Source organism: Mauremys mutica, chromosome 7 (genome assembly GCF_020497125.1).
Source record: "Mauremys mutica isolate MM-2020 ecotype Southern chromosome 7, ASM2049712v1, whole genome shotgun sequence".
In the NCBI taxonomy this organism is placed as follows: Eukaryota; Metazoa; Chordata; order Testudines; family Geoemydidae; genus Mauremys; species Mauremys mutica.
In genome coordinates, this window is record NC_059078.1 from 16,152,142 (window position 1) to 16,177,931 (window position 25,790).

Below are 25,790 nucleotides of genomic sequence, written 5' to 3' on the forward strand. Positions count from 1 at the left end.
AAGGAAGGAATCTTAATTTTCCAGAGTAGCATGGGGAGATGATGCATGTGTGTGGCCCCACTGGGGAATGAAACTGCAATGACCCAGAGGAAGCTGGATCTTTTCTTAAGAACATCAGTGAGGTAAGTCAGGAGGAAGATAGAACAAGTGGAAAATAGTATCCTATGCACACCCTTTATGTTTCCGTTAGTTATCCAGCCCCACAGAATGACTTCTTACAAAGTTAAGGAAATGCCCACACAGAAAGTTACAGTCCTCAAACAAGGCATCCCATATTTCAGCCTCTAGCAATGTTCTGGCCCTTCTTGTCAACTGTTGAGAAGGCCACTTCCACCTTAATTGAACTGCCTCATTAGCACTAACCTACTTGGTAAGGCAACTCCCATCTTTTCATGTGCTGTGTATTTATACCTGCCTACTGTATTTTCCACTCCATGCATCCGATGAACTAAATAAATTCCTTAGTCCCTAAGGTGCCACAAGGATTCCTCGTTGTTTTTGCTGATACAGACTAATATGGCTACCGCTCTTGGAAAAAAAATTGCAATTCATCCATAACCGGCCGTTTAATCTGTGCCCACAAAACAGTTTGCCTCAATCTGAGCCTCCTAGATATTAGGTGACTATGGTCATACACAGAAGACATACAAGAATTTTGCTAATTTCCGGTCAGATGAAGAAAAGCATCTTGAAGGCAATCCTTCCCTATTGTCCAGTAAAATCCTGATTCTAAAGCCACTTGACAGACTCCTATTGACTTCAGTGAGCATGTGATCAGATATCTCAGAGAAGGTGTTAAACTAAGCCACAGGATTGGGCCTTATGATTACATGTTCATTTTTTGGTTATATGGTAATAACAAGCGAAATGTCACTAGATATAGAGCAAAGCGGTTTGTAAACATCATATGCCCAAATCATGCTACTGGAGAACGTGCATGAATACAGTAAAAGCTACAGTATCAACCAATCATCATGGTTTGTACATGCATGTCTAATAAGCAAATAATAAAAATGATCTGAAATGCTCATAGTCTATAGCTTACATACAAAGAAGAGAAAATGGTAGGTTGGGATCTGTGTCAGATAAGAGAGAAGATCGTTTGGGTGCATTGTTGAAGTACAACCTTATCACAGTCTCTGCTGGGTTTCTAAATCTTGAGGGGTTTTTCTTTTTTAATGGTAACTTTTTGAAAGGTAATAGACCTGCAACCTTAATTATCTCAAGGATTTCTTTGGGGGCAAATATAATTGCAGGGCTGCAATTATATTCCCTTTAAGATGTAGATTGTCCTAATAACGCACTCTGTCAATCTAGTTTTATCAAAACTGGAGATGAACCAAACTTATTAGCAGGACTATACTGATGGTTTCAGTGCAGTCCCTAGTGGGAAAAGTGTTCACCTCACCCAAAAAAAAAATCATGATCACAGTTGGCACTAATTAGCTATCTTGTTGGCAGTCTCAGCTGAGAAGCCAAGGATAAAATCAACATAAAATGCCAGATCCTTAGCTGATGCCAATTGATGTCGCTCTACTGACATCAATGGAACTATGGAGGTTTATGCAAGGTGAGGATCTAGCCCAAAGGCAGAACTGCACTCCTATTCTTGGGGTATGCCTACCCAGCTACTGGGAGCATGCTTCCCAGTGCAGGTAGCTAGACACATGCTAGCTCTACTCTAGCTAGCATGCTAAAAATAGTGTGCCTGCAGTGACATGAACAGTGGCTTGGGTTAGCTGCCTGAGTACAAACCTGCGTGATCCTCTGGATGTGTACTCGGGTGCTAGCCCGTGCCACTGCAACCACACTAATTTTAGTGCACTAGCTCAAACACAGCAGTCACATCTCTGTCCACCTGGGATGGTGAAACATGCTTGCAGCTGCTTTGTAGACACGCCCTTCTTAAAGGAGTCTCTTCAGGCAGAGTTGAACACTACAACAGTATTACATTGAAAGGTTGCCTTGCAACTCAACTGGCCATGTTTACCTGATCACTGAATTCATATAATGTTCAGTTCTGTAGTTCTGATGCTTTTCATTAATATTAATGAATTCACTTTAAAGCAGTTCTGTAGACAGTTAAAGCAGAATTATCACACCACAGGCAACATCAGGAAGCCTAGGACCTTAATTATATTCAAGCCACAGAACTCAGAAGTTCTACATGTGTGCTGCTGATATAATATCAAATAACTGGAAAAGGTACCTTTTAAAAAAAATATATATATATATATATATATACAAACTCTCTGAACAACTGTTGTTTTTGGCAATGGGAGTAAAATATACAAAAGCATGAGACGCTTTGAGATATCTGATATTGTCTTTCAACCTGACATGCCTGGATTCTCCTTGTATCTGTCTCTAGCATAGTACTAAGTTGCTCGCAAGGGATCTTGTTACATTTGTTAGTAGGGTCTGATAGCGTATCCCTTAGTGGGATGGCTTAGTTTTCTATTCATAGAGGTTAAACTTCAATGGCAGCCTGTGAAAGTCTCTTTATTTTTTCTTGGACTTTTGCTTCAAGTATTTACTCACACAGGTGAAGATGGGTCTATCGGTGCCTGTAGCACAGAAGGCCTCTTTCAGGATCCCAGTGTAAACTGACTAGCTTTGTTGTCATCTTTGCATTTTGTACTTTGTGTTTTTACCTTTCTCAGTGTATGACTTTTTTTTATTTTAGATTTTGCAAACTATTTCAAATTGTTTTATAGTTTGTATTGATCAAAATGCAGGTGGAGATAATAACAGAAATGTAATACATAAGCCAACATTTATCCAGATTTACTATAAAGTGTGTTAACAGCGTGGTTAGATGTTGACTCTTAAATGTTGCACATTGTAGAAGAAAGCATGGATAGGACTTCAAAGCTTGCAATATTAGTGGTTTTCTCATTTGAATAAGGTGTTTTTTAAAGGTTGTCAATTCTATGGAGGCTAAAGTTGCTTATATTCAGTAGGAATAATTTATTCAGTAAAATTAGGCATATTTAATTTAATTGAATATCTTACATGAATGAACTACTTTTTAGTGAAAGGGCTAGTTGCTAGCATATTTACCAAATGTGTTTCTTTATTCAACTAGCTTTAGTGTAATAAGCTAGAATTTCAACACCTACCCCACTGTTAATCCATAGATACACACTTCTGGGGCTAAACAAAGGAATCATGCCAAAATAGTCAAATGCAGTGCAAGAATTCTTAGCTGCTCAGCTTGTTGCTGAGAACCTACAGCTTCCATTGACTTCAGCTGGAATTCCAGATGTTCTGTACTTCTGAACACCAGCACCATTGTATCTCAGGTTGAGCACACAGAAATGGAGCAACCCAAAGTCAAAGGTAATTTTTGAAACAAAAGTGTCTTAAATGTTTTAACTTCAAGGCTTTATGCTGCTCTTCTTGAAGTCACTGGGATTCCTGCCATTGACTTCACTGGGAACAGGAATGATCCCTAGGTTGGAAGGCAGATACGAAATCACTTTCAGCTATTAAGCCATTTCTGTACAAATACAATCCATATGCCACCCAGTTCATTCTGGGCCCAGTCCTGCCAGTCTTCCATGCATGGAACTCTCATTGACTTCACTCGGTTCTCTGTCCAGAGGATAAACAAGACTGGCCTCTTTTATTTGTGTCTCACACAGTTTTAACATAATTCAGATGAAGGGATCTTTTCACCAATATTTTTCTGTGAAAATTCTGAATGACTACATAAAAACTCTTTAAAAAATGTTTGTAACTGATGCTGTATATATGAATAGCATATACCTGCAATTATATATCGTGTGTATCTCTCCTCTTACAGTTAGTGTCACTCTATTTTGTCTGTGCTTTATACATTTAAAGAGAAACTTTAAATTCAAGGAACGGAATTGTGTGTGTATGCAGAGAGAATGGACCAATGCTGTTTGCTCATAAAACCAGCAAACATCTTCATTAGTAAAACACATTGAATTAGTTGATGGTGGTTTGAAATTCCTTATTATTTCACAACCAGAGACACTAATCATTCCAAACAAGGACATAATTTTAAAAATCTTTGATGGGGTGTGTACCGCTTGCAGGCAATGCAAGGGTTAATGTGGATCTCAGAGGGAAAGTATGTTTGTCTGGACTGTCCCCTATGTTGGAAGGGGTAGGACTAAACATGATCTGACCAGAGAACCATAGAATCATAGACTTTAAGGTCAGAAGGGACCATTATGATCATCTAGTCTGACCTCCTTCACAACACAGGCCACAGAATGCCATCCACCCCCTCCTGTATGTAACCCCTAACCTATGTCTGAGCTATTGAAGTCCTCAAATTGTGGCTTAAAGACTTCAAGATGCAGAGAATCCTCCAGCAAGTGATCCCTGCCCCACACTGCAGAAGAAGATGAAAAATCCCCAGGGCCTCTGCCAATCTGCGCTGGAGGAAAATTCCTTGCTGACCCCAAATATGGCGATCAGCTAAACCCTGAGCATGTGAGCAAGACTCACCAGCAAGACACCCGGGAAAGAATTCTCTGTAGTAACTCAGATCCCACCCCATCTAACATCCCATCACAGGCCATTGGGCATATTTACTGCTAATAGTCAACCTAATTTTGGCAATTAATTGGTCTTTATCTCATCATACCATTCCCTCCATAAGCTTAGTCTTTTGCACCCACTGTTCCAGAACTTCACTCTTCTGATGGTTAGAAATTGTCGTCTAATTTCTAGTCTAAACTTCCTGATGGCCACTTTATATCCATTTGTTCTTGTGTCCATATTGGTACTGAGCTTAAATAATTCCTCTCCCTGGTATTTATCCCTTTGATATATTAATAGAGAGCAATCATATCTTCCCCCAGCCTTCTTTTGGTTAGGCTAAACAAGCCAAGCTCGTTGAGTCTCCCTTCATAGGACAGGTTTTCCATTCTTCAGATCATCCTAGTAGCCCTTCTCTGTACCTGTTCCAGTTTGAATTCATCCTTCTTAAACATGAGAGACCAGAACTGCACACAGTATTCCAGATGAGGTCTCACTTGTACCTTGTATAATGGTACTAACACCTCCTTATCTCTACTGGAAATATCTCACCTGATGCATCTCAAGACCATGTTAGCTTTTTTCACAGCCATATCACCATTAGTATTTACTTCATTATAGTATCAGAGGGGTAGCCGTCTTAGTCTGGATTTGTAAAAGCAGCAAAGAATCCTGTGGCACCTTATAGACTAACAGACGTTTTGCAGCATGAGCTTTCGTGGGTGAATACCCACTTCTTCGGATGCAAGTAGTGGAAATTTCCAGGGGCAGGTATATATATGCAAGCAAGAAGCAAGCTAGAGATAACGAGATTAGTTCAATCAGGGAAGATAAGGCCCTGTTCTAGCAGTAGAGGTGTGAAAACCAAGGGAGGAGAAACTGGTTCTGTAGTTGGCAAGCCATTCACAGTCTTTGTTTAATCCTAAACTGATGGTGTCAAATTTGCAGATGAACTGAAGCTCAGCAGTTTCTCTTTGAAGTCTGGTCCTGAAGTTTTTTTGCTGTAGGATGGCCACCTTAAGATCTGCTATTGTGTGGCCAGGGAGGTTGAAGTGTTCTCCTACAGGTTTTTGTATATTGCCATTCCTAATATCTGATTTGTGTCCATTTATCCTTTTCCTTAGAGACTGTCCAGTTTGGCCGATGTACATAGCAGAGGAGTATTGCTGGCATATGATGGCGTATATTACATTGGTGGACGTGCAGGTGAATGAACCAGTGATGGTGTGGCTGATCTGGTTAGGTCCTGTGATGGTGCCGCTGGTGTAGATATTTGGGCAGAGTTGGCATCGAGGTTTGTTGCATGGATTGGTTCCTGAGCTACAGTTACTATGGTCCGGTGTGCAGTTACTGGTGAGAATATGCTTCAGGTTGGCAGGCTGTCTGTGGGCAAGGACTGGCCTGCCACCCAAGGCCTGTGAAAGTGTGGGATCATTGTCCAGGATGGGTTGTAGATCCCTGATGATGAGAAACTGCTGAGCTTCAGTTCATCTGCAAATTTGACACCATCTGCTCAGGATTAAACAAAGACTGTGAATGGCTTGCCACCTACAGAATCAGTTTCTCCTCCCTTGGTTTTCACACCTCTACTGCTAGAACAGGGCCTCATCCTCCTTGATTGAACTAACCTCGTTATCTCTAGCTTGTTTCTTGCTTGCATATATATGCCTGCCTCTGGAAATGTCCACTATATGCATCCAACGAAGTGGGTATTCACCCACGAAAGCTCATGCTGCAAAACGTCTGTTAGTCTATAAGGTGCCACAGGATTCTTTGCTGCTTTTACTTCATTAAAAACATTAAAGAGGCCTCTATCCATATCCAGATCAGATCCCAGGGGTCTATAGCACACCCCAAGGGCTATCCTAGGGGTGGCTCTAGTAACTTTAAAAAAAAATAAAATTGGAGATATACCTATCTCATAGAACTGGAAGGGACCCTGAAAAGTCATTGAGTCCAGCCCCCTGCCTTCACTAACAGGACCAAGTACTGATTTTGCCCCAGATCCCTAAGTTGCCCCCTCAAGGATTGAGCTCACAACCCTGGGTTTAGCAGGCCAATGTTCAAACCACTGAGCTATCCCTCCCCCCAATGTGATTTTTACCCAGACTCTGTCTTATCAATTCCATCACTTCTTATTTCTTTACAGTCTGCCGAATCACTGATATACAATGCTACTCCACCACCTTTGCCTTTATTTCTGTCTTTTCTAGCCAAGTCACAAGAAGAGGCAGACCACCGTGGGACTGGAGTAGGGTGCCCAGATAGCAAGTGTGAAAAATTGGGACAAAGTCCTGAATAGCAGGACATGACCCTATAAAACCAGGACTTTGGTCACCCTACACTGGATCAACAGTCTGCAGAGGGTGCTAGAGGAAAAGAGCCTCCTGAGTTGTGCCCAGTCAGGTGGGGGTATATCAGCAGTGAGCTGACTCTTCTACACGTGCTTATAAAAATTGCAAAATAGATGTGGAGATTGGGAAAGTAGTGAACAGAAGCTGAACCGGAAATGAGAAGTAGCGCTGCCCACAAAAACAAGCCTCACTGATCTTGTAATATGATCATCCCTGTTCTGTGTCCCATGCTTTGACCAGAATTGATATTAGCTGAACATTGTCCTTCTTCCTGCTTTGATCAACAGTGAAATAGTTAAACCTGCCATTGAGTGGGGTGAGTGACATGACACGGAGATGAACTGGGTCAGCTGAGCTTTTGGAGTTCTTGTTTTGAGATTGTCTACCAGGCATTGTTGCATCTGATTATCTATGGTTGAGAATTTGAAGCTTTTCCTTGCAACTATAATGGACATAAACTTTTATATCTAGATATAGATATATATAATTTAAAGCTTGGACTGTTTGGATGTAAAGTTGAGAGCACAACACCCTTCCTTCTCCTGTGGCACCTCATCTCCCCCACAGAAAAACACCAGCCTTATTAAGCTGTGGCAACCTTAGCACAGTTTGACCCCTGATATTATTAAAAATATCAAGATTTTGAGAGAGACTAAATTGTGTATGTTCCAGGTTCTGCATTGCAAGACTGGCAAACTGAAAACGTGTTGCTTCAGACACAGCTGTATTATCTACAGCAGTGTAATGGCAACCACATCATAAAAACAGTCATCTTGAAAAAATATTGAATGGAGTAGGGAAAATAGGAATTAATATGGGGATGCATTAGTGCTGATCACCATACAGCACCCTCAAATATAGCTCCCTTCCCAAGGGTTTGGATGGATCTGTAGGGGAGGGCCATATCTGGGTTCCTAGGGTTGGGGTGCTCCGTGGCACTGGAGCAGTTTTTATAGTGGGGGTGCTGAGAGCCATTGAACCAAACTGCAAACCCTGAAAACCACTTCAAGCTGGGGATATGGTAGCACCCCTAGTTCCAGCACCTATGATGAGCTTTCCCTCTAGCAGCCTTGTGTAGTGGGCAGGGTTTCCTTGCCTTCCCCCGTGATCTGACTGCCCCACTTTCAGGGGGGCTGCTTTTGGTTAAGTCCCCTTTTCCAAAGGGGAAGAAGAGAAAAGCTGCCTTGAAAAGCTTCTCATGGGTGTAGGACATTGTGAGCAAATTATTCTCCTTCCATTTCCCTGGGCCTTCCCCCTTCACTCCTCCCCTCCCTCCGTTTGTTATCAGAGTTTGTTTTCTGAGTGGCTTCCTGTTCTGCTCTGGGTTCTACCAATGCTCCTTTCAGGGCTAGTAAGAATTTCTCCTCACCTCAGAATTGATGCAATACAGTGTGGGGTTTTGCCTTCCTCAGGACACCCAAGAGGTTTAGCTTCACGTGGGAAGAGGAGGGGTGCTTTTTGTTTGTCACCACCATTTTGCAGGTGAGGGCAGGATAATGGGGGGTGGGGGGAGTCAACAGCAGCTGCATTCTAACATATTGGCTAGGTGGCATCTCATTGGGGGTTGTGCTTTTCATTGCAGGATGAGAAGAGGGCTTAATGTCTGCAGAAAGTTGCTCTTCTTGCCTAGATTCTAGATTAATAGAAGTAAGGGAGATGTTGGGGCTACCTCCATACTGGTCCTGGATTGATTTAGCAAAGTTCTGTAGGGATTAGGCTTGGCCTTCTTAGTAGTTTGTCAGAGAATTGCAGTGGACTCATTCTGCCTGGCAGCTGTGTGTGGACAATGGTGAGTGGTTCCACAGTCACTCCCTAAGTCTGTGCATACTATAGTTATTAAGTTGCGGGTTTCTTTTAACTTTATTTAAGGGTGGGGGCTGTGTCTTATTTCCAGATGTGTCAATGCCAACAACTATCTTGTCCAAAAATGAGTCCACTGGGTGCTGGAGGTAATGCCGCTGATTCAGTAGGTGGTACTCTTCCCTCTGAGTCTGTGCTGTACCAGTTCATCAACTTGCCATTGCGGGGTACTGTGATGTTGTTGGAGATACTAGACCAGAACCTCTACTAGTGTAAACCTGTGTAGTGGCACTGAAGTCAATAAAGCTACACTGACTTAGGCTTTGTCTACACTGGCAAATGAAAGACAAAACTTTAGTTGTTCAGGGGTGTTTAAAAAAAAAACACGAAAGACAATAGTTTTGTTGACAAGCGCTGGTGTGAACAGCGCTTTGTCGGCAGGTGCGCGCTCCTGCTGACTGCGGCACAGCTGTGTCGCTAAAAGCTGTGTAGTGTAGACATAGCCTTACACTAGAAGAGGATCAGACCCATTGTCTTTCTGAATGCAGAAACATTATGGGGTGAAGTGGGAGAGGATCAGATATTGTACTAAAAATACTTGTTCTTGGGGATGTTAGCCTTCCCTGTTTTCCCCCCCAGGATTTCTGATGCATATTGGATTTTGCAACACTCAGAAAGACTAAAGATTTTTTTGGTTTAGTCATATTTAATTCTTCAAGTTCATTCTAGCTTCCTTTTTAGTGGCACCCAAACTTGAGGTCCAGTTCTTCTCTGAATGAAATTAATGAGAATGTTATTAACTTCAGTGGAAGCAGGATGGGCTTCTGAATAGCTATATCAATTGACACTTGATTTAACAATAGTTCACCTATTGAGTCCAACAGCTCAGACCATGTGGTCTTGAATTGATGTTACCTAATCACATTAAATCAGCTGTATCTATCCTGCTATTTGTAGTGGGAAGAGTGCTACTAATGAATTTTTTGTTCTGTAGTAACTTCAGCCTGGGTTATTTCAAATTCCTCTTCACACCATTTTAGTTTGAACAACCCATAAACAAAGCTTTCTAAGACAGGAAATTTGCTTTTTTTTTCTTTCTTCTCCCTGTTTTCAAATGAAGTTAGATTCATTTCATTTGATCATTTAACAAAAAAAATTCCAACCAATGGAAAAAAAATACTCCAACAATCATAGGTCAGAGACCTTTCCAATTAGTGATAAACATTTTTGATACAGAAATGCAGCACATCCACAACAACAATTGCTAGGTTGTTTCTTCTGATGTGGAAATATCAATATGTGAGAACGATTTATGAGCATAGCCTGAAGTGCATCTTCATTTTAAAAAGTGCTTTCAAATAACTGTGTCCTAGACAATTGTAAGTGAAATGAAGAGGGGAGGTGTCTGAGTGGATTGGGGAGAATGTTCTCTCCTTGGGATCTCTAAAACACAGTGGCATTGAAAATACGTTGGGAGACTGCACAGTCAGACAACAATCATTATAAAAGTGATGTTCTCATAGAGCTAGTTTGGCCACCTCAACAACTGGTAGCTGCAATTAATCTATTCTGTAGCCACTACATCCTTGGGGCTTGAGTATGCACTCCAGGACATTTCCAGCTTTCCCACTTCCAAGGCACCTCGTGCAAGGGGCCAGAAGGCTGGCTTAGAGCAGTGTTTCTCAACAACCCATCCATGGACCAGTGCCGGTCCCTGAGATTTCCCAAACATTGTTCAAGAAGTTAACATATCAATCCTTGGTATCAAAAAGTTGAGAAACATTGGGCTAGAGGATCCTCACAGCAACAGCTCCATTGTTCTTGCTCCTCCCTCTGAGCCTGATCCAAACTTAATGGATTTCTATGGGTTTTGGATCAAATCCTCTGTGACCATAATATAAACCCCAAATGCATTGCCAGTTTTCCCTCTATTTTTTCTCATACATGTGCAGAATGAATTTTGGTATGTGCACCAATATGCAGGGCTGGGTTGGGGCCATGGTCCTGAGTGCCTCTGTGGCACTTAATAGTCTGCTGCACGGCCATGCAGCTTAGAGGGAATTTAGCATTGGATGTGCATTAGGAGCGCTGAACCTCCTGTCTTCTCCTCCCTTCAGTGTTCTGCAGCAGGAAAGGCTTGACTCTCTCCCTTTGCTTGCTCCCCAAATCTTCCATACCTGCCCAGTGATACTAAATTGAACTCGGAATACTGCTGAGTACTTCAGTACATCATTCACTCTATACAAGAGCAACTGTAGGATAGACAAGCTGGAGGCACTAGATGGTTTAGCATGGAATTACCAGATGATAACTTCTGTTGAGATTAACGCCAACTTTATTGATTCATAAACTGAATATTGGCAGGGTGAAGATAAGGATAATATTCACCTTATGGGACAATCAGCTTTGACATAAAGCAAAATAGCTGATATTAAACCATAAAAAAGGAAGCATACATGGTGATAAATGTATAATATTACCCCATCAATATAAAGGTACAAAAGTAAAACTCTGTATCTCCATTTTAAACCCATGTGGATGGAAGTGAGACTGATAAGGGTAAAGTAATGTCCTTGTGTTTTGAGTCTGAACATACATTCTTAACAACATATACATTAAAAATGAGAAATAAAATCATATAACAGCAAGTTTTTAATAGGGTTTTTTTTAATGGAGAAAGTAAAAGGATTAGCTTGCAATGTGGAAGAATCTGAATTTGTAATTATAGTAAGTACAAAGCTACAAGAGGATTTTTAGAAATTAACTTTAAAAAAAATTCCCTGATCATTTCATGAAATGTGCCAAAGCAACCCTGGAGACTGAATTAGGATATCCATAGAACAAGAGTGACACGGATACTATCAGTGCATGCTTCCTCAAACTACTCCTACTTGCCTTAGACTTGATTCCTATCCTGATAAAAGGATAATTCTTTCATAGTAGAGAGTCTAAGAACTGATTAAGACTGACTGCAAGAATGCTAGCAGTGATGTTGGTGTCTTGTGATCTGGCCTCTGGTTCACTGCGAACTCAGTTTAGACTATCAACTCATTACACTGAAACTATTCAGTAGCACTTAGGTGGTGGTGACTTTTGACTGCTTCTAAGGTGAGCCTGACTTAAACAGGTGACTTAAAGGTGAAAAGCTGTGTATCCAGTTATCAATCCTTTGAGCTTCTTTTAAGGCATATGCTTCCTTAAGTATGTGCTTCAGGGAGTGAGGTGAGATGAGGTCAGAGGGGCATGGGTTGTTTGTGAGGAACGGAACCTTTTTTTGCTCTTATTAAAAAAAATAGTAGAGAATATCTATCCATGAAATTTATTACATTGCATTTATGCACCCTTTGTCTTGTGGAAGGGCACATCTTCAAAAATATAAATACATAAAACTAAAAAGTAGGTGGGTGCAGGGGAAGAGATTGTTAAGTTGAGGCTGGGATGGGACTGGAAGTTGCAAGACTTGGTATGTGAGATTTAATTGTGGGCCTGCCAGGTGAACTGAAAAATCAGTGAGCAGAGGTTTTGTTGTTTGTATGTCCTTTATTTATAAAGCATTATATAAAACCTGTTTTTTATCTGAAATTAAATCTCCAGAAAACCATACTACCGAGACATGGACTCAAACCCAAGGAGCTTATCATCTAAAGCCCTGATCCTCCAAAGCTAATCTTAGTGGGTAGATGCTTGAATCCATGCAAATGAGCATTGACATGAATTGGGCTCCATGTGCACATAAAGATTTGATCAGATAGCAGCCTGTATGATCCTGAAAATCCTTATACCCATATGAGTAGTCTTGGGTAAGTAGATTGTACTCCAGTGATTGGTCGCATCGACATTTCTGCCAATACTAACTACTGGCATGAATGAGGATAAGTCGCTCAACAGTTTGGAGGATCAAAATCTAAGGCCCCTCTACTCTTTGCATATAGAAAACTGCCATTGAACTAAAGGAGAGCTTGAGATGTGCATGGAAAGCAGGACTAGGCCTAAATCAGGGATTGACAATGCTTTTATCCGCCGGAGTGCACAGCCCCACCCCTCTCCCTGGAGCTCTGCTTTACCACGTTATATCTGAATTCATGTTATATCAAGTCGCGTTATATTGGGGTAGAGGTGTGTGTGTGTGTGTGTATATATACACACACACACATAAATCTGCTTTCTTCAGCAACTAAGGAAGTGTTTCAAGTAAGGAGTGAATAATTTTGATGCCAAACGTTCCTACAATAATCTTGGTTCCCAATTTACTGTGTGTTTTGGGTGGGGGTGGAAATGTTCTCTGAGAATGCAATGATTTTGATTTGGCTTGAGCGCTCCTTTAATATACCTGCTCGTTTGAAATATTTGCTATCTCAAAGGAACAGTTTTAAAGTTTTTACCCTGCATAATTGATTGATCTCTTCCTTTTAAGGGCTTGGATAGCTTTCAAAGCAATGCGACATGCATTGATGTGACTTTGAGGAGGACATGTGTTTTACATGGTCTGAAAAAATGCCAAAAACTTCTCTTGCAAGGAGAATGACTACAGAGATGCCCAGATATATAGATGCGGTAAATAGATTTCCCATTTAGGAAAGTGACACTGCAAATTGCTTTTTTGAAGTAGGGATTGATATTTAAAAAAAAAATCTCTAGATCCTTTGCTGACTTTCATACCCTTCAGGGGAAAGACAATAGAATCCCTATTATGTCCTCTCATAGAATACCAGTTTTTAAAGGGGCAAAAGCAACAGTCTGATTGGTTTTGTCCCAATTGCAAAATTTTCAAGGAACCATGAAGCTGGAGAGGAAGAAAGGAGAAAGAGCAGGGTTCACTAATCCAGGATGTAAGAAGGATGTGAGGCCCTCCAACCTTGTGACTTTCCTGGGATCCACTGGAAAAATCCAGAAAATTTCTAGGACTCCAGAAATGGCTGAGTTGTGTGTGTGTGTCTTGGACTTTCCATTCTATTCTGAGATCTCTGGAAACCAGTTTCGATCTGGAGCCAGGCTGTTAGTAACTCCCCGAGGACACTGAGTAGCTGGGAGTGTAGTGTGGTAATCCATGGTAACGAATGCTACCATCAACTCTGTTAATTTCTGATGATATCTTCTGGGTTTGCAGAAGACTTTTCAATACCACCTACAGCAGTTGTGACCCAGCAAAATCCCCCTTGTCCATTTACACCCTTTAAATCTGCAAGTATTGTGGGCTTGTCTACTCTTATAAGTTTTGTCATTTTAATTATGCTAGGATAGTTAAAGTGGCAAACACCTCCCCTAACGTGAACACAGTTTCACCTTGACAGTTTATTCCAGTGGAAAGTGAAATAAACCATGTCCGCATAATGAATCTCATCAAGTAGAGCTCGATGAACTGGTGGGAAATTGTCTTCACAACGTACACAATTGAGATTTCAAAAATTGAGACAAAAATCAAAATAGTGAAAATTTTCCAAACCTAAAATCTGGATTGGGCGAGGGAAGGGAAACATTCAACCAAAATGTTTCATTTCAATAATTTTGAAATGTTCTGTTTTGATTTCAACCATTTTACTATATTAGCTTAAATATGAAACTATTGTTTTGAACTGGAAAACAATTTTTTCATTAAAGTCAAAACGTAAGGATGTTTTGACAACCTCAAAACAATTTTTCAAGTCAAGAAATTAGACTAAATCGACTCTTTCCTGAAAGAAGTTTCAGCTTTGATAAATTGGTGTTTTTAATGACATGCTTAATCAAAAAAATTCCTGATCAACTCTAAGAGCAGGCTGGCTGCATCCACACTAGGGCCTTTATTGACGTAACTGCATCAAAAAATCACCCCCCTCCTCCCAACCCAACAGAGTTATGCCAATGAAAGCCTTAGCATAGAAAAGTCCTCAAATTCCCACTGTTCGCATAGTGAGACTTCAGTGGGATCAGGTGGAGGTAGTGATTATGACAGACCGGCTTCCTGCCTGCAAGAGAAGGACAGAATACATGAAGATGTGAGACATTCATTTTTGTGGTGGTTTTCAATGAGCAGCACCATGAATGAGCAGGCTCTTTTAAAGAGAGGAAGGACAAAGTCCTTGCTTCAAAGAAATAAAGACACCATATATTTTTAAAATCTTCTTATTTTTAAGTCACTCCTGATTTTCATGGGTCTGACTCACTTTTGAACACTTTGGGTTGGCAATACTGACCATATAAGTCAACATTAAGTTTAATGGCTTGAATGACAGATGTATGACGGTCTCTCTCTTCTAAATATATGCTACATAGATGTACACTGTTTGTGGCACATCTTTTATTTTCCTAAATGTGTCTGGTATGCAATTTGGTTCTCACAACTAAAATAGCTTGCCTGTATTTAGTGACATTCTGATTTTGTCTTGTTCGTGTAATTTGTTACTGAAACTATCCTCCTAGCAGAAGCATTTGTGGCTTGAAATACTGACCAAATATAAAATGAAGAGCCCAATATTTTGAACAGTTAAATTATTTCTTCCTATTTATCCTGCATGGTACTAAATACCAGACCAGTGCTGTTTTATAAGTGCCCTGTATTCATCAAAATAGTTGAAAATTCAGTCTCTTTGTATACACTCTAGGGCTTTTTTTTCTTATTTTTAGCTTAATTTTTTTTTAAAGAAATGTTTCCAAAGCCCATTGAGATCCTGGTATGGGAGATGACTTACATTGTAAGTGCATCCACTATTATTGTACTGTGGTGCCTGTGTTATAACTGTTTCTTTAATAATGGGTCTGTTTCCATGAAGCATATTACTACTGAGTTTACTTTCAGAAGTTAATATTTGGGGCCTCATATTTAATCCTTGGGCATGTGCATATCTGCCCTTGTGCCAAATGCACATTTACTCTGCGCACGCATGTGCAAACCTCTTGAGACTGCATCCGACGAAGTGAGTATTCACCCACGAAAGCTCATGCTCCAATACGTCTGTTAGTCTATAAGGTGCCACAGGACTCTTCGCTGCTTTTACAGATCCAGACTAACACGGCTACCCCTCTGACTCTTGAGACTATTCAGCCCTGTGTGTATGACATCCTCTTCAGCCATATATGCATGCAAAGTCAGGGCTTTGTGTATTCACAAAGGGTCTGAAAATCAGGCCTTGAATATGGGCAGAAATGTAGCAGATAAAATAGTAGATTAAAGCCCCACGTTGCAATGAGTTCTGCACAAGGGTTTGATCGCATGATTGATCCTATATGTTAAGTCCTTTGTTCCTACAGTGATCTATTCAGTCCAATATCTTGTCTCTGACAGTGGCCAGCAACTGATGCTTCAGAGGAAGTTGCCAAAATGCCACAGGAGGCAGACATAAGATAATTTGTCCAGAAGGGAAATCTCATCATAGTCCCTGATGCTTAGAGATTGGTTTAATCTCTGAAACATGAGGTTTTGTATCCCTTTGAATGCTGCTTTTGGTTAAGCAATAACTATTGTAACTCTGGGACATAGGATAGGACATGGAATCCAAGAGCTCAGAAGATGGAAAAAATGAGATGTATGTAATTATCCAAACATTATGATAAATGTAGACCTCTAAGCAAAGCTGAGGTTGGTTCTTACTGGTCCATACATCTATTATATTCTTGCATATAGTACCATAGACCATATGCAGCAATATAAAATTGGCCCAGGTTAAGTGGTGGTTCAGCATAAGTATACATTCACTTCTTCTGTAGATTTAAGATAGATCCTTAATATTGATTTTTATTATTGATTGTTTAATATTGTATCCAATAAAAATAAGCTCTATCAAAAGGCCCATAGATGTTATTTCCTCAGAGAATTTGCTGCTTTTTCTAACACCAGAGGCCATAAACAGACATTGTAACTCATTCTGAGTTAAGGATCAGAGGCTTTTTTACTGGCTTCAATGCCAAAATCATTATTTGCTTGATGCCAGATAATCAGGAGTCCTGGCTCAAGTTCTACCATTGACTTCAACCAAAAAATTAATTGCTTGTACCACATCCATTCATTTAGTATGAAACTACCTCCAGCTGTTTTGTCATGCTACGCTACCAGTTTTAAAAAATATTGTTTTATTTATATGATCTTCTTTGCTTCCACTAGTCTATTAGTTTGTTTATTTATATGGATCATGCTGGTTAGCTGCATAAAAACCAGTGACAGTGTTTAGAGTTTGTTTTGTTTTAAACTCTATCTTCAGCAACAGATACAGGGCCAGATCCTTGGCTAGGGTTCATATCTGTAGTTTCATTGAAAGATGCCAGCTGTTATGCTGACTTTTTGGCAACTGATTGCCTTCTGTGACGAGATAGCCTGATTTCCCCATGTCCAGTTATCTTGACTTTAGCAAAGCTTTAGATACAGTCTCCCACAGTATTCTTGCCAGCAAGTTTTAGATTGGATGAATGGACTATAAGGTGGATAGAAAGCTGGCTAGATCGTCGGGCTTAACCGGTAGTGATCCACAGCTTGACGTCTAGTTGGCAGCCACTATCAAGCAGAGTGCCCAAGGGCTGGTCCTGGGGCCGGTTTTGTTCCAGATCTTTGTTAATGATTTGGATGATGGGATGGGTTGCACCCTCAGCAAGTTTGCAGATGACACTAAGCAAGGGGGGGAGAGATAGATATGCTGGAGGGTTGGGATAGGGTCCAGAATGACCTAGACAAATTGGAGGATTGGGCCAAAAGAGAGATGATGAGGTTTGACAAGTGCAGAGTCCTGCACTTGTGACAAAAGAATCCCATGCACTGCTACAGGCTGAGGACCGACTGGCTAAGCAGCAGTTCTGCAGAAAAGGACCTGAGGATTATAGTGGATCAGAAGCTGCATATGAGTCAACAGTGTGCCCTTCTTGCCAAGAAGGCTAACAGCATATTGGGGTGTGTTAGTAGGAGCATTGCCAGCAGATTGAGGGAAGTGATTATTCCCCTCTATTCGGTGCTGGTGCGATCACGTCTGGAGTATTGCATCCAATTTTGGGCCCCCCACTAAAGAAAGGATGTGGACAAATTGGAGAGAGTCCAGAGGAAGGCAACAAAAATGATTAGGGGGCTGGGACACATGACTTATATGGAGAGGCAGAGAAAACTGGGGTTATTTAGTCTGCAGAAGAGTGAGGGAGGAGTTGGTAGCAGCCTTCAACTACCTGAAGGGGGTTTCCGAAGAGGATGGAGCTAGGCTGTTCTCAGTGGTGGCAGATGACAAACAAGAAGGAATGGTCTGAAGTTGCAATGGGGGATTCTAGTTTGGATATTAGGAAACACTATTTGATTAGGAGGGTGGTGAAGCACTGGAATGGGTTACCTAAGGAGGTGGTGGAATCTCCATCCTCAGAGGTTTTTAAGGCTGGATTGACAAAGCCCTTGCTGGGATGATTTAGCTGGGGTTGGTCCTGCTTTGGACAGGGAGTTGGACTAGATAACCTCCTGAAGCTTCTTCCAACCCTGTTCTTCTATGATTCTATGAACGTCTGAACCTATCCAATAGAGACGGGATGATAGATTCAGCCAATTTGACAGACAAGTTAGAAGGGCCCATTTTTTTTATATGTTTAACTCATCACTCACCATTCAGCTTCAGCTTTAAGGTTTCTAAATTGTCTTTCCTAAAAAAAATTCTCACACTGATTTTCATTTTTTTTACACTAGCATAGCAGAAAGGGTTCATCCTCTCTATATGGTAGACATGAGCATTCCCACAGATCTACTCTAGATTGAAGGGAATACAACTTACTATGTTTGTACAATGCCTAGCACAACAGGGGTGAATTTTATTGGCCTCTACGCAGTGCCGTAGTATATTCATCCCCATTTAAAAGAAGATTAAACCTCTTTCAGGAGTTGGAATAGCTCTCAGCAGCAGTGCTGCTCTGAAGTTCTGGCTGAAGCAATGACTAGAGAGTTCTTTCTCAACTTGGGCATCAATCAGCAGCTATGGGGTTAGGGCTACCCAATGTTCCTAACCATATCCCTTTCCATATATAAGGCTCAGGTTCATTTAGGCTCTACCAGAGCAAGACTCATTTATTTGTCCAATGAAGCCCTTTTTTTTTTTCACCTTGTCACTGCTTTAGGGTTCAGGCAGGACAAACCTTCCCTCGATCACCTAAATTTACTACTCTGAGACAGATTTTAATCTGTGACTTAGAGACATTAGTTTCCATTTATCTCATCAGTTAAGTTGTACATCAGTTGTACAAAATTAGTTTTCTGAGCTCTTGTATATAAAAGATATATAGGGTTGTCAACCCTCTAGGTTTGGCCTGGGGTCTCCCAGAATCGTCATTGATCTCCCAGTGACTATTGAAAACAATCAGGGAGATTTTAATAGGATATTTTAAGAAAATGACATTACATCGTAGGGGGATGGGGGGAAATCTCATGGAATAGCTTCAGTCAGAGTTGGCAATCCTAAAGGTATAGCACTTTTTTCTAAAAAGACCTTGAGCATTTGCAGCCATTTAATCCTTAATGCGTACTAGCACCTATTTGATATTTCTTCATCAGAGATCAAAGGATCCAGTACAGAACTGTTGTGTCAAACAGCATTCCCAGACCTGTCAAGTCTTGCATGAGCCGCATTAAGTGTAAGTTGTCCCACTGGGCTGGATTCATCTGTGCCTGCTGGCCCCAAGCTCCTGTCCATTGCTCCTCTCTGGCTGCAGCTCAGCCACCTCTGTCTGACTCCCAGCATGTAGTCTCCCTGCCTCCTGTGTGCATGGTCTGAAAACCCTGGATTTAGGCTCCAATCATCTGCAGTTGGAACCATTTTCCTGCAGCTCTTCTCATCTCCCATCCCCCCACTGTGATGAGGCCTCCAACTGTCAGCTGAGTCTTGCTGCCTCCCCTATTGTGTTCAATCTCAACCTCCTTTCAGATGCCAAATCTTCTGGAAATCCCTACTATGAAAAGCTGATTTCCCCTCGTACACTCACCCTTCAGCTGCCAAACCGACTGGCATCCACAGCTTCCAGTAACAAACACCCCCACAGATATGTCTCATGCACTCAAGGTTTTGCATCATGAGTTCATTTTCCTGCTATGCAAAACCATGGTAAAATGTCAAGTGTGCCAATACATGGTGTAAAAATGCACTGACCTTTGTGGGTTCCCTGTATGTCTTTAATATTATATGTAGCTGTGTGTTCATATGTATTAAAAATGGAAATGCAAAAATCCCACCCTAGCATATCCTCCTCCTAGTAACAGGAACAATAATGGCTCAATTCACATCATATTGAGTCAAAAATCTATTAGTGCTGGGAGCACAATTCTCCAGCTATGCCAATTTAAGACTTGTAAAGAAAATATCCAGTGATAGTCGAGGGCTGTAATCTTTCCCAGGACACTGTATAGCACAAAAATGACTAGTGGATATTCATTTCAATACTATGTTTGTTTTCATCCTATGTTGAAGAAGAGAAGGAAATTTGCTCTTTCCACCACTTAAATCAATACTGTTATCAAATGGTACAAACATCCTATCGGCTGTTGGTTTTTTGGCTGTGTAATGTTGCCAGCCATTTGGTACAGATTACAGACACAATTTAAACATGATTTGGGATATTTTGATCCTAAACTTCTGCCAAAAGACTGGTGGAGGAGGAATGAGTCTTGATTTTTTTTTCCATTGGACACAGTCTGATTTTTTTGGCTTGGAAACCACTCTGCGTCTTAATCTGGGTTTTTCCCACTGTACTTATAGCACCGGTATGTGGATGGTCATAAATGATGGGATGGTCTCTGGCACAGTCAGAGCTTAATCTGTTAAAGGCCTTTGTAAATGATCCAGTGGGGAAGCGGAGTGTGAACCTGTGGAGGGTGTGTAGCTGCAGAGGGGATACACTCATGCTGGTCTTCATTATTCAAAGTGGTATCACCTGGTGATGTACAGTGCTTCAATACCATGATGAAAGGCTCCTTACAAGTACATGAAATGAGTAGAAGTGCTACATCCATAGATTACCATTCCTTGTCCGAGAGGACAATAAATGATTGGGTGAGGGAGGCTGACTGCACGTGGTCAATGGGAATAACACAGGAAAAGGATGAGCTAGATAATGACTATAGGGTTAAAAATTAAAGATGGGGAAACTCAAAATTGATAAATATCCACTTCACATGTAATAAAACTGTGGAACTCCTTGCCATAGGAAGTCATTGAGGCAAGGACTTAAGATTCAGAAAGGAACTGGATGTTTAAATGGATCTCAAGAATATCCAGTTATTAATATAACAATCTGTGGTAAGGATATTAAATCTCTGGTTTAACTTTGAAGCAAATCTCTAACTAGACTATCATGGGGGCTGCTTATCCCACATCTTCCAGATGTGCAGTTCTTGCACCTCCTTCTGAAGCATCTGATGCGGGCCACTGTTGGAGATAGAATACTGGACCAGATGGACGTTGGGTCTGATCCAGTCTGGCAACTCCTATGTTCCTATGACTGGGTATCGGGCATTTCATATAAGGTTATGTAGACTATTTTCTGAGATGACAGGTTGTAGGGAAAAGGAGCATAAGGTAGGCAGCAGATGGTCTTACTGTATCTGTGTGAGGGTAGGTATGGTGACTGTAGCTGCAGATTTTCCAACTACAAGTATTCAAAAATAATTATTGTCTTAAATTAAGACTGAAAAATGTTTCTCTGTATTTGCTCTCTGGTTTTTGAGTATTTAGGATAGGGCTCGGTCATGTTTTCAAGATTTTTCTCCACCGCTGCAAGGGCTAGAAATTTATTTTTTCCCTTTAAAAATGAAAGCTGAGATTCTCACATAGTCAATTGATTCCGAATGCTTGAGATTTAGGTAAAACACTAGTTATCATCATTAAAGTAGTCCCACTCTGTGTGGGAATAGGTATGAGGGCATAAGAAGGTAGCAGTTGATGTTAACTGTGTGTGTGTGTGTTTGTGTGTGTGTGTGTGTGTGTGTGTGTGTGTGTGTGTGTGTGTGTGTGTGTGTGTGTGTGTGTGTAATAGTGTGAAGGTGAACAAGGTAGGCATTTGATTGAGAAACATCTGAACTGACTAATAAGCTAGGTTATATGAGTGAGGGATGATGAAGGGGCAGTAGGTGGGTTGTAATTTGTTTGGGAGGTGGGCACATGTCAGAAACTGTGGGAAGCAGTCGAGTTGCCTGTAGAGATGTGAAATTCCCACTGACACTTTTGGCCTCATCTCTTACCAGATCTGGATAACTGTTTATGCCACCATCCCAGGCGCTCATGCTTCCTCTACTTAAGCTGACACCTTGTCCCAATTGTGTCAACGTGATGATGAGCAATAGTTAAACTACATATAAACAGAAAGAGAAGAGGGAAAAAAATCCCACACATGAACCACCCCATGAGTTAACATTTTTTGTCTGAGGGGGCTGACTTTGCTTTAATAACAAACCAAACTTTTAAATATTGTAAATCTGGGAGTAGCTGACATACAGCTGATGAATATTGAGCATTTTAGTCACTGTATAATTTTTTGAGTCAGAGGGTCTAGGGATGTGTGTGTGTGTGTGTGTGTGCGTTTTATTTTATTTTATTTTTGTAAATCGTAACCAGATAAAGTGAAATCACAAGAAATTATTTGTCCCAGAATCTGGATCCTCCCAGATTTTAGCCCCAAACATCTTATTCAAAAAATCCACCTCAATCCTGCTGGGTCCTACCCTTTTTGACCCTGTTTTCCAAATTTCGATACATGAAAAGAGCAATATATCTTTACTGGAAATTCTCACCCCTCAACAGCATCAGCTACATATATATCTAGCCCCTGAATTCATCAATTTTTGCTAAATGTTACTGTTTAAATAGAGTAAAAATGTAGCAGTTACTAGTGCACCCAAAAATGCAGACCATGTTCCAAATTAGTGCATGTATTCAGCATCCAAATCCTCTCAATTTCAGAAATCTAATCTCAGAATTAGTCTCAGATCTAGACCTCAGTTCATCTAATGCTTGTATTCGGTGCATTGACTCTCCGCCCCTCCCCCCCCCCCCCGCCCCAAGGCATCTAGGGGTGTAGAAACAGATCTTCCATTTAAAATTTATGAAAGACATGTCTGAATCCCCTAGACTGCTTTTAAAATATCAATCAAGAGTTTGGCTAAAACCACATTTAATATGATCATCCACATCTGCTAGACCAGTTTTACTGAAATATTTCAATTTTATGGAAGGAAATTTGGCAATGTCTGAGGGATGGGAGGGATGTCAGATATGGGTTGCTGTGGCTTCAGTGAAAGGCAGTGTATTGGATATGATTTATCTGCTGGCTAAATAAAGGTAAAAGTTGGGGGATCGGGGGTGGGGGCAGAATGGACACAACCCTGCTGTCTCTGCAGCCATATCTGGATTTGTCAAGTGCTCTTGTACCAAGATGTATCTGGGCCAGGTTATTGTAGTGGACTAGAAGCAGCTATACTTGTATTTTAATTATGCAATAGACTGTAGAGTTTTATGGCAAAAAATGTTCTCAATCTGGCAAGACCCTGGTGCTATTAAATATATTTTCAGTCACTCTTGCACTGGGAATGTGTCAGAGCATGGATTTGTCTGGTTTAGGAGGAGTGGTGACATGTGTCTATTTTGACAATTTAAGGGATGGGCACCTAAATGATAGGCTCCAGGTGCTGGATATGGGGGAGGAAGGGTGGATTTTTTTTGTTGTGGGGGGGGCGACTGTGGAGCAGGGATGCCTCAGGCTCTGGATTTCTTATGTGACATTGGAGCAGCTGCACTTCAATTTCGAGGTTACTTTAAAAAACCCAAACCCTATGTGCCAGGTGTTTTGGGGCAATAGGAGTGACTATATTTTTGCTTTTTGGACAGCAAAATGTGAAGTATTGGGACCAAATATTGGTAGGATCCAGGTACCAGGTGTATGTTGTGTTGCTGTGGGTCGTGTTCCCCCCTCCCCCCCGCAAGTTGTTGGGCTGAGATACATCAGCGTTCTGATGTTTCTCCTAGTGAAGTTGAAGCTGCTATACTTGTATTCTCTTTAGGGCCAAAACTTGCTACTTGGATCAAGGTACCAGAAACAGGTTTTTGTGGTGCTGTTGTGCCAGGATGCATCAAGGTCAAGATTCTGTCTGCAGTAGAAGCAGCTACACTTGCCAGAAACTGGCAGGATTCAACTATCAGATCCAGGTTTTTTGATATCAGCACTTGGTTTTGGCCACCTTGGGAGCAGAGAGCCTGGAATCTGTGCCAGGATCAGGTGCCCGATCGGGGGTTTTGTGGTGAGATCTGGCTATTTTTAATGCGCTCGCAGCTGCTAGAGGTGCTCTCTAGTTAGGCATTAGAATGTGGGGGTTAGGAAGGAGCCATAATTGGGCAGCTCCGAGTGCCAGATTCAGAATGTGTGTGACTAGATGCATCGGGGCCGGGATTGTTTTTTTTTTCTTTCTTTCTTGTGACCTAGAAGTGGCTGGACTTGTTCTCTATTTTCATGGTACCATTTGGGGCCAAAAACTGAGGATCCAGCAGGGTAAAGCCAGCTGCATATTTTCTCTCTCTCTCACACCCACACACACACACCCACACACCCTCCGCGCTGAAGATCCGGAGAGGGCAGTGAACGGGCTGCACGCGTCCCAGCTGGCGGCGCGGGGGAATTAAACCAAGAGCACAGGCGGGAGAGGCTGCAGCGAGACCTAACCCAGCCTCGGGAGCCCCCCATCCCCAGCCCTCCTTCGCTGCCCGCCTGCCTCCCGTTACCTCAGCCCGCATCTCTGCGTAATGACGCGCCGGGAGGGAACGGGAGAGCCAGGATGGGGAGGGTGAGAGCAGGAGGTGGGGAGAGTGGGAGGAGGAGAGCAGCCGAGCGACCATTTAAAGCGATAGCAAACCCTTACCTTTCCCCAGTGCTGTGCCGCTGGAGAGCGCGGCAGAGAAGCAGCAGCAGAGAGGGCGGAAGGCAGGAGCCGGACCTCCCCACCCCGTCCCCTCCCCACCCCACACACCCGAAGGGAATCTCCCCTCCTCTTCCCATGAAGGCGCAGGGGTGCCCCGCTGGCCACGCCAGGACATCTGGCCGGCGCCCGAGCAGCGGCAGCACCATGATCCGGCTGGGGAGACTCTTCCGTCTCCTGACTTTGATTAAGTTGCCCTGCTGCCTGCTGGAGTTTCTCCTCTCTGCGGTGGCTCACGGGCAGGAGATGTACGCCCCCCACTCCATCCGGATAGAGGGGGACATCACCCTGGGGGGGCTCTTCCCCGTCCACGCCAAGGGACCCACCGGAGTGCCTTGCGGGGACATCAAGAAAGAGAACGGCATCCACCGGCTCGAGGCGATGCTGTACGCGCTGGACCAGATCAACAGCGACCCGGAGCTGCTGCCCAACGTGACGCTCGGGGCTCGGATCTTGGACACTTGTTCCAGGGACACCTATGCATTGGAGCAGTCGCTCACTTTTGTCCAGGCGCTGATCCAGAAGGACACCTCCGACGTGCGGTGCACCAATGGGGAACCACCGGTCTTTGTCAAGCCAGAGAAAGTAGTTGGAGTGATTGGGGCATCTGGAAGTTCAGTGTCCATTATGGTAGCGAACATCTTAAGGCTTTTCCAGGTAGGGGCTCCAGAGTCATCAGGTTGTTTGGAAGGGGAGGGGGGCTTATTTTGGGGTTTTGTCATTGAAACGGATGGATTTATTGCTCTCTTCGTCGTGTCTACTCTACTGAGGCTTCTCCACTTGCACAGGGATAGCAGGGGCTCGCAAAGTTGCGATGCAATTTTTACTCTCTCCATTTTCATTTAGGTGTTTTTCATTTAATCCCCCTAAGAATTGTTCCCCTCCTACCCCCTACCTCTCTCTTTTAACAACGCCCCACCCCTCTCTATTCCACCGTGCATGACACTTTCTGGATTTATCGCCCCATTTACAAGAAGCAATCTGGGGGGAAAAAACGAGGCTGTGATTTAAATGGGTTTGCATTAGAGTGAAATATGGCTCGGCAAACACGCTTGTGAAAGGCAACAGGGGCGCGAGCACAAATGTTTTCAAACATGAAATATTAAAGGTTTTTGATGAGGACACATTTGTGTACCGCAGGTTCCGCCGAACAGCCCCCTCGATTAGTTTAGTATTAGTTACACTGGGATTAGGGTGCACATCGCTGCAGCCGTGTGTGTGTGTGTGTGTGTGTG

General features: G+C 42.2%; 1 protein-coding gene across 7 annotated transcripts in view; it reads left to right on the forward strand.

Moving 5' to 3' along the window:
- Positions 1–25,790, forward strand: part of GRM7 (glutamate metabotropic receptor 7) — a 790,597-nt gene that overhangs the window by 235,720 nt on the left and 529,087 nt on the right. For 2 of the 7 annotated variants that reach the window (XM_045025644.1, XM_045025645.1), the window contains exon 1: positions 24,637–25,212. The exons of 3 other annotated variants lie outside the window; for them this stretch is intronic. In XM_045025644.1, coding sequence (XP_044881579.1) covers positions 24,703–25,212 — 510 coding nt within the window. In that variant the 5' untranslated portion in view covers positions 24,637–24,702. Of the gene's footprint in view, positions 1–24,636; positions 25,213–25,790 lie in introns of those variants that run through there. 2 more of the 7 variants (XM_045025650.1, XM_045025651.1) reach the window with 1 other exon arrangement.